Source organism: Zootoca vivipara, chromosome 10, assembly GCF_963506605.1.
Source record: "Zootoca vivipara chromosome 10, rZooViv1.1, whole genome shotgun sequence".
NCBI lineage: Eukaryota > Metazoa > Chordata > Lepidosauria > Squamata > Lacertidae > Zootoca > Zootoca vivipara.
The window spans coordinates 5,044,842-5,061,886 of record NC_083285.1 but is presented as its reverse complement, the minus strand read 5'-3'; the positions used below and the strand labels follow the sequence as shown (position 1 = coordinate 5,061,886).

Below are 17,045 nucleotides of genomic sequence, written 5' to 3'. Positions count from 1 at the left end.
AATATGTTTAGTTTGAGAGAAGCGGTGCTCACTGATATGTTCAAATAAGAGGGCATTGGTAAATAAAACAAACATAAAAGATGTACAGCAAAATTTGATCCATGGCTCCAAAGAGAGAATTAATTGAAACACAGTTGGCTGAGATAAGTACAAGACATATTTCCCCACCATTTCACTGCTGACATAAATTTTTCTTTAGATCAAAAACACTGCAAGAACATTTTAACAGCTTCCTACTGAGTATACACAAATTCAACAGCCAGTGTAGAATACTCTAGGTTATCAAGTTTGCATACAGGAAGATCCACACTTGAAAAGAATACTGTTTTAACATCTTTGTACCAAACAACTATTACTTAACAGTCTACACTTTTATCTTGAAAGTTATACAGTTTTTTTTTTAAATGCCTACTTCAATGCATGTGGTAGTTTTTTAAAGTCTCGCTCCAGGGATGTTTTGAAAGAAACTCTACTCAGCTTCTGTTATTATGAGAAGATTCCGAATTTGTATATTTTTATCATCCGCTAGTGTGCACAAGCTAAAAAGAGAAAAACTTCAACCTCTTCAGTCTCATGCTTATCAGTCATATAAACCAGACTTAAAAATAGCTAGCCAGAAACCATCATGTAATGCTTAAGGCAATGAACACATGGCAACAGGGCCGTCTTGAGCAGATCGCGCGCCCTGGTGCTGAGGGGCGGAGATCGCTCCGCCGCCCGCCCCGCCCTCGCAGGGCGCAATTGGTTTCCGCTCGGCTTTGCCGCGCGGCGCCCTCATTGCCAGGCCGGCGCCCACCTTACCAGCCCCCCGCCGTGGTGCACCGGGGGTCTATGTAGAGCCGGCCCTGCATGGCAAAGCCCTTGAGAAAGCAGAAGGCCATTTAATGGCTGTGTGCACACATCATGGTAAAGCATAGTTAGTGGCTTACCATGAACATGCAGGTCATTCCCACTTCGCCCCTCCCCTAGCACAAGCGAGATCAACAAATCATGACCCCTGACTTAAGCTTTACATCTGAACCAAGGACCTTGGTTTGTTTTGCTCCAAACAAACTACGGCTGTGTCACACTATACTTTTAAAGCACATTCAAAACACATTTTCCCCCTCAAAAAGTTATGGACATTTTTGTTTGGTAACTGTTGCTGGAAATTGTAACTGTGAGGGAGTAAACTACAATGCACAGAATTCTTTGAGGGCAACAATGTCCTTTAAAAGTGCAGTGTACAGTAATACCTCGGGTTACGAACGCGATCCGTTCCGGATCGCAGTTCGTAACCCGAATTGTTCGTAAACCGAACGCGACCCGAAGCGCCATTTTGCGCATGCGCAAAGCGCGATTTCCGCGATTTTCACACTTTGCGCATGCGCAGACGCACGCCGCTTCTGCGCACGTGCACGCGGCAAAAACACTTCCGGGGTTGCGCAGTTCGTAACCCGAACTGTGCGCAAACCGAGGTGTTCGTAACCCGAGGTACGACTGTATATGTAGCCTATACTGTCAAGCCATGGTTTCAACAGACCTCTTATTCAAGCTCCTGGGAACTAAATAACAAATCAATCACTTCTAGTAACATTTTGGCTCCATCCATATCAACCCTTGCTGCCTATTTTTCTTTCCATTAAAAATGATCCATTATCAGTTAAAGGTCCAAAACATACACATATATACCCCCATGGATAGAAAGAGCCACAAAATTATATCTTCTTGTAAGCACCACACAATCTGGAATTTAAAGATGTTTACCCAGCCCTAGGCTAAAGTAACATCTAATTAAGATGCAGACTAATACATTTTTCAAATGTTGCACTGAATGTGGAGAGAAAGACAAAATGTGTAATCTCTGTCCCTCTCTCTACATGTTCAGTTAACCATCTGCATAGAAATTGCATGTGGACCCAAATATTTGCATAGGGTCCTGGGTTGTGAATCATAATCCTGCTTTTCGGTGCTGGAGAGAAAGTGGAATTTGTGTGTAGTTTCTATGCAGACAACACCTGGGAGGGAAAGCAGGACTGACTGTAATATCCTGCTCCCCACACACCCCATTTAGCATGCAAAAATAGCTTCTGCATGTTGAATTTATTTAGGAATATTTTTGCTATTATTTCTGTGCCATTAGGAATCATGTTCTTGTTCTGCACCTTAAATCAAAGTCTTCTTTAGGTTCATTGAAGCCTCTTGTTTCATAAACCAAACAATTATTATATGCTAATTTAAATGAAACTATTATAACAGAAATGGTTCACAAAATATTGGCATCTTCTCTGTAGGTAATGCTTCTAGACAGGGTCAGGGTGTGGCATAGGATCTTGGCTGTGAGTCCTGCAAGACCTGCTCCCTGCCTTGCAGACCCTTTCCCACTTGACCTGAGGGCCCTGACTGCTTTTGACCTACAAAAGCTTAGGCTTATGAGTAAATTCTTGGCCAGTGGTATATTGTTTAAGGGTTTTTTGTGTGTGTGGAGGGGTTGTTGCTGTTATTGAGGTTTATTTTTTGTATCTTTACTTTAGATCTTATGATTTAAGTGGAATTGTTTGATGTTTTCATTGTTTTTGACTACTTTTATTGTCTTTGTAATTGCATATTTTTATATGTTGTAAGCCCTGGGAGACTGCAAAGACAGAAAGAACTTCCTATGATTTCAGCAAGAGAAGCTGTGTAACCGAGCTGGCCTGTAACTTCCCCGAATAACCATTTTCCGAGGGAACAAAAGAAGCCAGAGAGTGTCCTTGTAATAGTCTCTCTGTCTCTCTCACACACACACACACAGTTCAAGAACAGCTCCAGTTAAATCACAACTAATGTACATTTATAAACAGCACATACTAGAAACCATATTTTCTGGTAGGTGATCTGTGAATATTGCCATTTTCAAAACCAAAACACATTCCATTGCTTGACGAGATAAAGTGTGTTTCTTCATCCAAAGCAAGCATGTTTACCAAGCCTGGGAGGTTGGAAACTATTAGGAACTGGGAATTTCTAAAGCCATGCAGAGATTGGCCCAATATCCTTCAAAACCAAAGCCATTTGCTATAGACTGGCAGAACAACAAAATCAACATGACCCTGGCAGTATTAATTTCTCTTGATAAAGAGAATCCCAGCATGAAAACTACGGCTGTTTATTCTGTAGCATATTGCGGTATACACATTCTGGAACTAACTCAATAATCGGCTTAAAAATGGAAACAATGAAGTATGTTTATAAGACATACGAGAAAACACCTAAATGCTCAGTTAAGTAAGTTAAATAATAATCTAAAAGTTACTGATACACTTCTTTCTGTGTTTTGAAAGTATCAAAATCAGTGGTTTATGTACCTAATTAAAGCATGAGGGATTTCACAGGAGAAGATTACAAAGCGTGACATCTGCATTAGGGCACACACATACATAATCCCTGATCTATCTGATTTTGTTCTGTAACCTGAGAATTACACCGCTGTAATACACACACACAGAGAGACAGAATTTCTTTGGGAATCAAAAACACATGCTACATATGCACACGCTGCATTTCGTCAACATTAAAAGTCCACACATTTATTTTCTCAAAAAGCTGGAGGTTGAGAGGCAAGAAGCAGCACCCAGGTTATACAATGTATCTGACAAACTCATTTAGTTTATCCAAATAACAGTGATTTGTTACTCTAAAAATTCAATTTTTTAAAATAAAACTTGCCTTAAAAGGTAGATGGTTGTTTTTTTTAATCCTGGGGACCACTTGAAAATATGCATTGATTAGGCTTTTTAAAAGTGCAAGAAAAACAAGCTACGCAAAAATATATTTGTATATCTCACACATGCACACACAGAGACACACATTTTGTTTTTTGTAATGAAAACCTCCTGAAAAAGCAATGTCCCACAGCACACATTGCTTTAAACCAGGTGGCCGTTAAGGATCCTTGAGGGATGGTATCTTTGTAGTGAATTCAAATACAAACTGACCTGATCAGCAAGTCCTGGACTAATGTGGAGATTGAAACCTATATATCCCACCTGTTTTGTCACTCCTCAAATGTTCTGACACAGTATTAAGTAAATACATTTGGAAATAAATACTTTGAGAGAGAAATGATTTTTAAATGTATTTAAGTTGGGTTTTGTGCATTCCCACCCTCCCCAAGTCACAGATTAATGTGGAAACAGGTTGAAATAGAGCTATGTTTGAGCCCATGTGGAAGTAGTATATACTAGAAATAAATTGGTTTATTATTTCCAGTGTTAGCACAAGCTTTATACCTTCATTTCTTCACTGTCAAGTTGCCTTCATTGTACCCTTTGCCAGCTCAAGAAAGACTTGCCAGTAAAATACATTTGTGTAAGCATGTGTCTTAAATATTTTGATACAATTATGCTTCTTAATCCTTCAGCCTCAAGTCAAGTGTTGCATTGAACAATGTTATATTAAAATGCATTCTGTAGAAGTTGACACCCAGGACACTAGTACTAGGAAACATAGTGTTACATGCACTATTTTGGGGGTGCAAGCAAGTATCTGAGCTTTGCTTTCCTTGGAATGAAGTCCACTAGAGCAGTGGTTCCCTACAGGTGGTCTGGGGACCCCCAGGGGTCCGCGAGCTATGCCAGAGGGGTCCGCAAGATGCTATTAGAATAAAAAAATATATTAACTATATTTCGTATGATAACAGATTTTTTGTTTTGGCCGCTTCCTGCATGAGCAGAGTCTAGCGCAAAACTAGAATTAGATAGAGGCAGTAGTTCTGCTGTATGCCGTTAGGTGGCGCTTTACAAACACTACTGTTTTGCAAAGAGGCAGCGCGCGCATTCTACTAACGCTCACCTCCCCAAGATGCTTTGCGCGCGTCGGCTTCATTTGTGCGCTACTGCGCAGGTACCCTGTCTTCTCCATTCCCCTCTCTCCTCCCTGACACGTGCTGCCTCTTTGCAAAACAGTAGTGTTTGCAAACAAAGCGTTGTTTTTCGCGGAAGCTACAGTTCGCGTAGTTAAAAATGGACCGTTGGTTAAAAAGTGGTTCATCTCATTAAGAACTGAAAATTAAAACTAACTGTATACTGATGGAGTACTCTGTTGTAACTGTAAAAAACGTATAAATATAAAATATAAAAAGACTCTTAATTTGGCTCTCACTTTTTAATTTTAGGATTAGGAATTAATGGGGGTCCTTGTCACAATAGCGGCTCAATGAGGGGTCCTCAAGAAAATTTTGTTGGGAACCCCTGCACTAGAGATAATGGTGTCTTCAGTCATGCAAAAAGATGCTTAACAGACTTCAGACTTTGCTAGCGCCATTAAGTTAACAAAATACTGGTTTGACCACTTAAGCAGCTTTTTCCTCAACAGCAAATGAAACCATTGATTTCAATGGGTCTTCCAATGGCTAACATTGGAAATGTGTTTATAAAACAGGGTGAGATTTGAACAAGTGGTTCGCATTTTCATCACACCAGTTACACACCATATCAAAACCTTATGTTTACAATATCTGTATTTTGTCATTTTTGTAAAAAATAATAATCCAGTGAGTTGCTTACTGTTTTGTACTTCAATGTACTTTTATGTTCAAAGACATTTCATCTTCTGCTATCCAAAATACTGAGAAAAAGATGCATACCCCAGAGCTTAACATACCAGCATCTTGCCTCTTCTTGTTTAGTTGAAGTTAGTCAACATTTGTGGCTCAATACTCTAGAGGCATAACAGCATTCTATTACAACAGATGTCCGGTTATGCCTTCCAGCTTAGCCACTGAATGCAAACATATAAAGAAGGGAAAATATACATCTAGTAACATGCTTCTGGAGACAACAAATCCTTCAGGGATACAGTGTACTATCGTTAGAACTGGGGGGAGGGGGATATGCTACTGCCACAATACGTTTACCTTGTGTGCAGTTGTGGGAATCAGATGGCACTGATATTAGATTACTTATGAAAGCAAAATGTCAAAAGACGTCCAAATTATTTTAACTAAGCAGAGTTAGGCTGTGTCTGCAACAGCTCTACTTGTCTACCAGCAGGTACTAATTCCCAACTGGACCCAAGTTACAGGATTTGCATTGTGACCCTGGCACGTCTGTTATCAGGGCCAAGTAACACTGTAACTTAAATAAAATGCAAGCAACTATGTTTCTTTAATGCAGCTAATGACAGGAGCAGGGAAACCTGATTCTTACTGCAAAGCCACATCGTAAGGGGAGGTTTATCTCTTCCCTCTGCCATGGAGATCATACCCACCAGGGATATAGGGGGTGTGTGTGTGTGTGTGTGTGTGTGTGTGTGTGTGTGTGTGTTTGAGAGGGGGGATCTTCATTCCAATCTCGGTAGAGAAGCGAAGAGATAGATCTCCCTTTCAGGCACATGTCTATGTAGTGAGAATTGGGCTTCCCTGTATCTGTTACTGTATGACTAGTTTGCCACAGCAGAATCTGCAGCATGGGGGAGGGCTGGAGAGACATGGAAGGAACTGGCTTCTGCTGAATCAGCCCGATTCTCCTTCCAGCCCCAGCTGGCAGCAGTTCCCAAGGATATGGGATACATTCCGTATCTCTGTTCTTTAAGATAGTTTAAGTCAATGGTTGCGGGACCCAGGTGGCGCTGTGGTTAAACCACTGAGCCTAGGGCTTGCTGATCAGAAGGTCAGCGGTTCGAATCCCTGTGACGGGGTGAGCTCCCGTTGCTTGGTCCCAGCTCCTGCCAACCTAGCAGTTCGAAAGCACGTCAAAATGCAAGTAGATAAATAGGAACCGCTACAGCGGGAAGGTAAACGGCGTTTCCATGTGCTGCTCTGGTTTGCCAGAAGCGGCTTTGTCATGCTGGCCACATGACCTGGAGGCTGTATGCCGGCTCCCTCGGCCAATAATGCGAGATGAGCGTGCAACCCCAGAGTCGGTCACGACTGGACCTAATGGTCAGGGGTCCCTTTACCTTTACCTTTAAGTCAATGGTTAGCTAAAACCTTTTGGTCCAAGGGCTGCATTTGCAGTCAGCTGCCCCACTGAGGTCTGAATGCCATTGATAGGCACAGCTACTGCACACACAGAGGTCACGCATTGACCCCATATGAACCACACACAAACCCAAACAGACACATTCACCACAGATGCTGGCGCACAGCACTCTCTGTGTGCCTCTGTAGAGCAGGCATAGATGGGTTGTTTTGGGGATGAGAGGAGAGCAAGCACTGTGTCTTGTTGTTCCTCAGGGAATCATCTTAAGTGTTTCTTTTCCTTCTCACTGAGCCCTCCTTCCTACTTTTGATACATTAAGACAGGGGTCAGCAAACTTTTTTAGCAGGGGGCCGGTCAACTGTCTCTCAGACCTTGTGGGGGGCTGGACTATTTTTTGGGGGGGGGATGAATGAATTCCTATGCTCCACAAATAACCCAGAGATGCATTTTAAATAAAAGGACACATTCTACTCATGTAAAAACATGCTGATTCCCGTACACTGTCCAGTCGGGTGGGGGGGGCATGTCAGTGGTGGACGGGGCCATGGGTAAGAGGCAAGTGTGGCCTGAGGCAAAAGTAGGCAGGGTAACATTTGTGATTCTTACCCCAATTCCGCTAAAAATAAAAACATTTTCTGTATTTTATATGCATTAGGACAGGGGTCAGCAACCTTTTTCAGCCGTGGGCTGGTCCACCGTCCCTCAGAGCATGCGGTGGGCCGGACTATATTTGGGAAAGAAATATATGAACGAATTCCTATGTCCCACAAATAACCCAGAGATGCATTTTAAATAAAAGCATACATTCTACTCATGTAAAAACACCAGGCAGGCCCTACAAATAATCCAGAGATGCATTTAAAATAAAAGGACACATTCTACTCATGTAAAAACATGCTGATTCCCGGACCATCTGCGGGCCGGATTGAGAAGGCAATTGGGCCGGGCCTTAGTTTGGGGACCCCTGCATTAAGACCTTCTGGCAATGCTCCCACACCAAAGGGAGAAAAGCACTATGGCAAGTAAATTGTGGGGAGGGGGAGGCACCTGATTTTAGGACATTGTTGGCAGCTGCCGTGTGCAGCCCACTGATTCCTCCACCTGCTTTAACGGATTGGAAATTAAACTTGAGACCTTGAACATGCAAGGCATGAACATTATCAGTGTGGTTTAGCTCACAAGGTTTGCTGCTGTATATTATCGTCAACATCAATTTGCTCAAATAACTGGACCTTTCATGTGATCGTTTGGTTGTGCAAAATTGGTATTAGAGATTAGTTACCTCAGGACAACCTAGATTAAAATTAGAAAGCTTAGAGGGTGTTATTACATTAGGCATGTGCGTTAGATGTGTCATGTGCCAACATTTGGTACATTTGTGCTACTTTAAATATGTGGTTTTAAGATCAAAACTGCAATTTGTGGTAATATATTGAAAATATACAGATGGGGGGAACGTATTTGCTTTGAAGCTAAGCACTACATAGCAAGACCAGTCATCTTAAAGCTACTTAATATTATTCATGTGGCAGGCATCATTACTGTTTAGAGGAATAGAAGAAACATTTTACTACTCATGCAGTAGCTCTGCCTGTCCCTTGATTCTGACATGACAGATGTATTCCAATTAGGCTGTGAACTTGCTCTCCCACCCTCTAAAGCACGGGTGTCAGACACAAGGCCCGCGGGCCAAATCCGGCCCGCCAGACCTTGTGATGTGGCCCGCCGCCCGCCCGCCGCCAGACCTCGCGATGTGGCCCGCCCGCCTGCCCACCGGCCGCTCGCCCAGGCCCGGCGCGTTCACTTAGGCGCGCCTGTGCCCCCAACAGCAGCAGCCGTGTAACATGAGGGAAACGGGAAAACCCAGCGCAAAAAGTGAACGTCGCTTGTGAAGGCTGGGGTGGGGGTGGGGGGAAAGGGCAGCGGCTGCGGCGTCACTTATATACAGCAGCAGCAGCAGCAACAGCAGGAGCCTCCTTCACGGCCCGCTCCTCTGACTGGGTGTGGCCGACCCACCCTCGCTTGGCTATTGGATGTGGGGGGGAAGTGGGCGGGGCTCCAGCGGCGGCGCGGGCCTTTTCCTGTCGTCCGCGGCGCGCGCATTAATGGACCGTCACAACAAGCAGCAGCAGCAGCGGAGGAGGAGGAGGCTGGCGGTGGATGGGCTCATGAATATGGAGGAGGTGGGCGTGGCCGACGCGGGGGCTCGTTTTCCTCCCCTCACGCCGTGAGAAAATGGTGGCGGCGGCGGCAGCAACAGCATCGGCGGCGGCGCTCGGCGTCCGGGCCGCGGGGTCTCCGCCGCCGCCTCCGCTCCTGCGACGGGGCCGGAGGAGGCGGCGCCAGGGCGGGCCTGAGGAGAAAGAGGCGGCGGAGGGCGGAGGGCCCCGGTGCGCCTGCGGGCCGCGGCGCTGCCCGCCTCAGGGCCCTGGCCGCCCGTTTTGCCGCAGCTGCCTCGGCAGCTTCTCCTCGCAGCCGGTTCGGACCCCCTCGGAAGGGGAGACTCCGCCTCCTCCCCCGCCACCGCCCACCCAGGCAGAGCGAGGTTCGGCGACCGCCCGTGCGCGACACGTATCATGTGAATGGGTTGTGTGTGTGTGTGTGTGTGTGAGAGAGAGAGAGAGAGAGAGAGAGAGAGAGAGAGAGAGAGAGAGAGAGAGAGAAGGAAATGCACGTTGACGTTGGCTGCTCGTGTTTCTGCCTACGTGGGCAGCGGAGCCTCAGGGTGTGTGTTTTTTGGACAGGCGCCCCAGTTGCCAGCGAAGCATGTCGGGATGTGTGTGTGTGTGTTTCTTTGTTTGTTTGAAAACAGCCGTGTGCTGGAGGTCCATGTTTTATACATCTTGGGTGCACTCGAAGGAGGAGTGTAACAAGAACATGCATTGTGCAGTCAGTTGCAATTGGCTGGGGCTCCTTTTTGTTTGCATTCTTATCTTGTGCATTGTCCACACCCCTTGGCACAGTTGGCATCAGTCTGAAGTGTACAGTATCTTGTGAAGTGAAGGAGTCCTGTGTGTGTATTTCTTCCTTGCAGGGGCAGGTCATTCAGGGGAGCAGTCTCTAGACATGCCCCCTTCAATTTTCTTTATTGCCTTTATATCCCACTTTCTCTCCAAGTTGCTGAAGGTGTTGTATTCTTCCTCCCCATTTTATTCCCACAACAACCCTGTGAGGTAGGTTAGGCTGAGAACTAGCCCAAGGTCACCCTAGGATAGGGAGTAAGAGGGAAAGTAGTGGAAATACCCGGTAGAGGTGGAGGAGAAATACTGTTCAGTTTACATTGCAATGTGAACCTACCTAATTTGTGCTTCTGGAAGCAATACACAAACCAAAAATTAATTGTATTTCAGAATTCACACTTCTCCCAAGTGCCTCAGAGTAGCGGGCGGGCCGGAGGCCGGGATTTTTGTTTGTTTTAGCTGCTGTAAATATGAAATTTACTTTCAAAAATCCCTATAGTTTAAGCGTGTTCACCTGACAGGTTCCCATTCTTCTGCACTGCAGGCAGAATCCACCCCCTTCGCAGTGCTAAATGCAAAGCAATATGCTCCCTGTGCATATTTCTTAGCCTGTACTTGTGCTGTTGAGGTCCCATCAGGCATAAGGAAGAATCCTATATAAATGTGCTGTTAAAAAGCAGGTGCATCTGTGCAGCCAGTCTCCTAATTACAGCAAAATAAACATGTCTTGAAAAAGGGTTGTAATGATGGCAAATTCCTCAGCCAAATTCAGGGCATGCAGCCATTCTGCTAATAACCCTAGACGCCAACTAAGTACATGCAATTTATTCTGAAACAGCACCAATCTCTTTGCCAACTTTATAGCAACTTAATTCCATGCTCAAATGTCATTTTGAATAAGGTCACAAGGATGATTTTTGCTTGTGACTCCATCATGCGATTTAAAATCCAAACTCCCCTAAGCAACACATGTGAATGACAAAATCGATGAGGTCACGCAAGTAGTGTAACAGATTATAAGGCTGCATCCAAATATTCCCCCCTTCTTCCCCCCCTTGTCTTTCAGGGAATCTTGTCCATCACTACAAACCTCTGGTAAATTTCAAAGAAGCCCCAGCATCCCTCAGAATACACTTTGAAAGCCACTGTTCTTTCGGAAGGAATACCACCTCCCCCTCAAGAGCAAGGTCACCTAAATGTATGGAAGGTGGTCAGAATATGCACCTGATCCTAAAGTTCCAGGTGAATGAGGAACCATGAGGGGAGAAAAAAGACCATTGATACAAACAGAGACCATTGGTACACTCACAAAAAGAGAACACAGATTTGCCTAAAATTTACGTATGTATAAATGTTAATTCAGAAACAATTACTAATTTAAATAGAAAAACAATAAATGTCACCATAGCGGGCAAAGCTGTGACCAGGTATATATGCTCAGTCTGCCTGGTCAAGTGCTGATTGTTAATCTTCAGAATCTCTGCTCTCCCTTCTTATGGTTCTTTATGTTTAAACTAGGTATGGGCAGGACAGCATTTCAAATAGAGGACTCCTTCCAACAGAGAACTATTTACTGTAAAGTAGGATACACATCCAGGCAGGGCCATGGGGTCTTGGAATTGAGTTTTTTTGCAGCAGCAGGGATGGAATTTAACATAGGCATGCAAAGCTGGTGTGTCTCTTTGCTTTGGCAGTGAAAAAAACCCAACGTATGTTTGACTATGTGCTGACACAGAATTATCTGTGCTTACGGTTTCTGTTGTAGCTTCGCATGTGATAATTTATCGGTCTCCTTTTATTGAATTATGAGTTCAAACCTTAGACGTGACCAAACTCATCATTTTGTTTATCCCTTGGAAACCAGTGCTCTACTAAAATTAAAACAAAACTCAGCAAATTGCTATTTCATCAAACTCCTGACAGTAAGAGCTGTTTGGCAGTGGAATTTACTACCAAGGAGTGTGGTGGAGTCTCCTTCTTTGGAGGTCTTTAAGCAGAGGCTTGACAGGCATATGTCAAGAATGCTTTGATGGTGTTTCCTGCTTGGCAGGGAGTTGGACTGGATGGCCCTTGTGGTCTCTTCCAACTCTATGATTCTATGATAGGGGGGGGGTCTGCTTATTATTCTGCTTAAAAGTCTGAGCGGTAGACTTTGGATATATCCGTGTCACTTTACAGTGGTATAAGGACCATAAACTACAATCAAATAACTCAAAAATGCCCAAGAAAAGAAAAGTTGATGCAGAGGGAAGGCAATTTCAGGAGAGATGGGAAAGTGAATACATGTTTGTGATTAATGGAGACAATAATTTATGATAATAAAGAGTGGACACATAGTCCTACAGATACAACCGGCCCTTTGAGGGTGACCAAACTGCTGATGCGGCCCCCGATGAATTTGAGTTTGACACCCCTGCTCTAAAGAAATGTGGCTATTTAGGATTTTCTCATATGTGGTCGGGAGCCACCTTGGGCACGCTAAAGCAGTGGTCCTCAAACTTGGGCCTCCAGATGTTTTTGGCCCACAACTCCCATGATCCCTAGCTAGTAGGACCAGTGGTCAGGGATGATGGGAATTGTAGTCTCAAAACATCTGGAGGCCCAAGGGTGAGGACCACTGCGCTAAAGGGTTGGGCGTGGCCCTGTGCTATATCACAAACTGCTGTTAAAAGTCTCGGTCTTCAAAGGTGGTTTGCCATGGAGTAGTATGGAAGAGGGCCGCTAGTTGAAAAACACCAGCCTAAAACATACAGAACAAGTTGAATGGTTCTTTAGATACTTGCAAATGAAAAGACACACAAACGGATTGCAGAATTCAAAATCGCCACACGCTGTATGTTGTGTATCAAAAGAGTGAGCAGACCAGGGAGTTCTGGGAAATCAGAGGAGAGTGTGTGCATCAGAGCTTTCCTGCTGCGCCAATGGATAGCTTATTTTCTCCTTGTCCACACTGGAAGTCTACAGCACCAGAACATTTCCCCTTGCATACTAAGAAAACTTCCATTCATTTCTCAGGGACGGCCATTCTCCCTCCACATCCTGTATTCTGTTTATTTAACATTCAACAAAGTACATAATCAGAGACAGAGCTATGCCACAGGCCCTTACCACTGCTCAGGACTCCCCAGGGCTGGATGAATGCTGCTATCCTGGGCTTTCCACCTGGAAAAATACAGACAAGACTGGAAGAATATTGGAAGGACTGGAGTGAGTCCACAAGCCCATACTTAAGGGCCCAAATGAGGTACTGAGACCCAGCAGCCTATAATTGGGCTTTTTGACTCACAATCAACACCAAGCAATAAATTTGGAACCAATTGTGTAGATCCCCAATCAGAGTTCAACTCAGAGTAGGGAAAGCTTCAACCCAACTTAACTCAAATACATTAACCGCAGATTCCAACAGTGTATGTGCCAAATTATACCACCACCCGCCTCAAGAAATGTAAAGATTAAATATAGCCTATGAAAGCCTTGCACAATGGGTAAGTTATGGAATCTGTAATCTGTACTGTAGTTAAAAATAACTTCTATGGCAGGGAAAAAGAAACATTTTTAAAATATGAAAACCTAAATGATATTTGGCTTAATTGTTTGGGCCTGTACTTGAGACTTGGGTACCCAGGTGGCACTGTGGTTAAACCACTGAGCCTAGGGCTTGCTGATCAGAAGGTCGGCGGTTCGAATCCCTGTGACAGGGTGAGTTCCCGTTGCTTGGTCCCAGCTCCTGCCAACCTAGCAGTTCGAAAGCACGTCAAAATGCAAGTAGATAAATAGGAAGCGGGAAGGTAAACAGCGTTTCCATGTGCTGCTCTGGTTTGCCAGAAGCGGCTTTGTCATGCTGGCCACATGACCTGGAAGCTATACGCCAGCTCCCTCGGCCAATAATGCGAGATGAGCACGCAACCCCAGCATAATGAAGTGGCAAGAAGGGTTTTCCTATATGCACTAGTGCTAATGGTTGGAGAACATATTGAGTTAGGCAAAATCAGCATGGGACTTTCCAATTATGCAAGTCTAGGGTTTGTTCTAGCAAAATGACACCTCTGGACGCAAGCCATCACCTATATTTTAATTAAGGGGGGTTATTAACATTATTCCTGCCAACCTAGCAGTTCAAAAGCACATCAAAGTGCAAGTAGATAAATAGGTACCGCTCCAGCGGGAAGGTAAACGCCGTTTCTGTGTGCTGCTCTGGTTCGCCAGAAGCAGCTTAGTCATGCTGGCCACATGACCCGGAAGCTGTCTGCGGACAAACGCCGGCTCCCTCGGCCTGTAAAGCGAGATGAGCGCCGCAACCCCAGAGTCGTTCGTGACTGGACTTAACTGTCAGGAGTTGCTTTACCTTTACCTTTAACTACCTAAATAAGCAGACACTCCGATCAAAATTAAGAAATTCTTATCCCCTCCTATTTGAATGGAACAGATTTCAGCATCATTGGGACCTATACTTAACCTTAGGCTGACTAAAGCCCAAAGCATTTTATCCAAAAGACTGTAACTGAAGCACATAAAATTATGGCTTTGAGAAATACCAAGGTCTGAATTGTATGATGCAACATGGAACACAGCCTGGGGGCAAACAGACCAATTCTCTACAGATTAAGAGACAACTTGGTGCATTTTGAGAGACAACAGCTGTTTTAGAGAGGTGAACATGGTGTGATTAAAGGCATTGCTGTTTGTCGTGGGTACACTCATTTTCTATCTTACACTTATCTCTGCTAAAAGAGGTCTTATCAGGAGATTTTAGTGGTTCAAAAATCTGCAAGGTCAAGTACTGTATGACAATGGGAGAAGTGAAACTGCTGTTGTATGACTTTTATTTTCAACTGTTTTAAAAGTACTCTATCTAATTAGTGTATTCTAGGTCCAGAGAATTTCCTTACCACTTCTGGTTCATGAGTTTTCACTGGTATATGTCAATATATGTGTAAAATGACAACCACATTACTAAATAAATACTACCCTCAAAATAATATTACGAAGTCCATATACTGAACCTTCAAATACTTAAAATATCGAACATTTATAACATTTTTGTTTAGGCAAACCTATCCAGACATGTACAATTTACATGTGTCTTACCTCATTTTAGCTACTGTTGATTTTAGTCATATTCCAAATGCTTTTAAATGCCTGTTTTTAACTTTTTATCATGAATTTCAATATTTATTTTATATTTTTGTAAAACCACTTAGAGGTGTTTCTTTTTACAATCCATCGGCATATAATTTTTAAGGATATATAATATACAGACAAACTTTTATGACACATTATTCAAACCCTACAAACCCATATGGAATATCCAAGATACCATATATTCAAAACCCTCCTCCAAGATATGTAGGCAAAAGAAACACATCATTTTTAAACTATACAGTACTAATAATAATAATTTATTATTTATACCCCGCCCATCCGGCTGGGTTTCCCCAGCCACAGTACTGCTAAACTAGATGATAGACGGTGCTGAAAACCCATGGTTGTGACTGATTGCAAAAACATGATCATTGCCAACTTCAGCACTACTGTTTTCATACAGGGTGACTTCTTTCGCATAACCAGCAAATGTGGAGAGCTACCGGTATGTGAATGGACTCTGCATGTAAATGGCCTCGGTCCAGTATACCTGAAGGAGCATCTCCGCCCCCATCATTCTGCCCGGACACTGAGGTCCAGTACGGAGGGCCTTCTGGCGGATCCCTCGTTGCGAGAAGCCAAGTTGCAGGGAACCAGGCAGAGGTCCTTCTCGGTGGTGGCGCCTGCCCTGTGGAACGCCCTCCCAACAGATGTCAAAGAGGAAAACAACTACCAGACTTTTAGAAGACATCTGAAGGCAGCCCTGTTCCGGGAGGCTTTTAATGTTTAATAGATTGTTTTATTTCACTTTTCTGTTGGAAGCCGCCCAGAGTCGCTGGGGAAACCCCGCCAGATGGGCGGGGTATAAATAAATAAATAAATTATTATTATTATTATTATTATTATTATTATTATTATTATTATTATTATTTATTATTATTATTATATAAATCCTAAGTTCCTGTTATGGAGAAGGGCTCTTTGTGCTCATCAGTCAGGTGCAGATGAAGTGACTGGATCCTCCTATTGGTGTGGGTTGTGTCCGCACAGTGTATCTCAGGTCCAACTCACAAGTCAATCCCTAAGAGCAGAGTTTTGGGTCGCCCTAGGAGAGGAAACCTTCTCCCTTGGGTCTGCCCTAGTCTACAAGTAGGAGCCCTGGCCCAGGCTTTGGAATTGTCATTAATGACTTCTCTTACATAGCCAACAAACAAAGTGGTTGTGTAAAAGGACCATTAATCTCCGGATGCGTAGAAAGAACCCTTCCCTCAACTTTCAAAAACACATCTGGTAATTTTGAATTATGCTGCTCCTAAAGGATAGTTAAGATTAATAGGGTTGAAGTGTTGGAAGATCATGTCCTCCCTTAAAGAGGACACATGTTGCGGTGAGACCTGGAGACCGATTCCCTGTGTTGTGGGTGAGTATGATTGGTCTGCCACAACACCCGATTGGTAGGTCCCTCAATGTTGGGTTCAACCTGGCCAATGGGGCACAGTCTAAATGGATTGAGGGACCTATATATGCCCATCCACGTGACTCAGGGCTTCCTCTTTCGGCGCGTGCATTCGGAACACCTGCCCACCTCTCCCTACTTTTAGGGCTTTTGCACTTGACCTTGCTATGCCGTCCTGTGTAGTCTGTCGTTGGGACAGGGGCACAACAGGATTTTTCCCCACTTGGTTGATTGGCTGTTGCCATTTGGGTTTCGCCTACTGCGTAGCAAATTGTCACAACTTGTAAGGTTGTGGATAGGCTCTGGTTCAAGTGATAGGGATGGGGGAACGCTCTCACCATCCCTATGTGAAGGGTATTCCATTAAAGAAATCCAGGGACTCAGTGGTTTGGTCAACCCCTGAGAGGGGTTGTGCCCGTGCTGGAGTCCAGGGGGACATCTGGGTGGCAGACATAGTCTGTTCCCGACTTTCCACCTATCCAGGTGTTCACCCTTGGCTGACATATGCTGGAACCCTGGGTCGCCGCTACCTGCCATGGGCAGGGAGCTAGTCAAACCAGAGCTTATGGAACCACTCACCTTCTGTAATCAATAAAGTTGTGGCCT

At 44.2% G+C, this 17,045-nt stretch overlaps 1 protein-coding gene across 16 annotated transcripts in view; it reads right to left on the bottom strand.

The window, feature by feature from the left end:
• The window catches only part of MAGI2 (membrane associated guanylate kinase, WW and PDZ domain containing 2), a 587,732-nt gene that overhangs the window by 520,267 nt on the left and 50,420 nt on the right, over positions 1–17,045 (bottom strand). For 11 of the 16 annotated variants that reach the window (XM_060279499.1, XM_060279498.1, XM_060279503.1 and 8 more), the window contains exon 2: positions 13,010–13,063. The exons of the other annotated variants lie outside the window; for them this stretch is intronic. In XM_060279499.1, the coding sequence (XP_060135482.1) occupies positions 13,010–13,063 (54 nt within the window). The remainder of the gene's footprint in view (positions 1–13,009; positions 13,064–17,045) is intronic. 16 annotated transcript variants of the gene reach the window in all.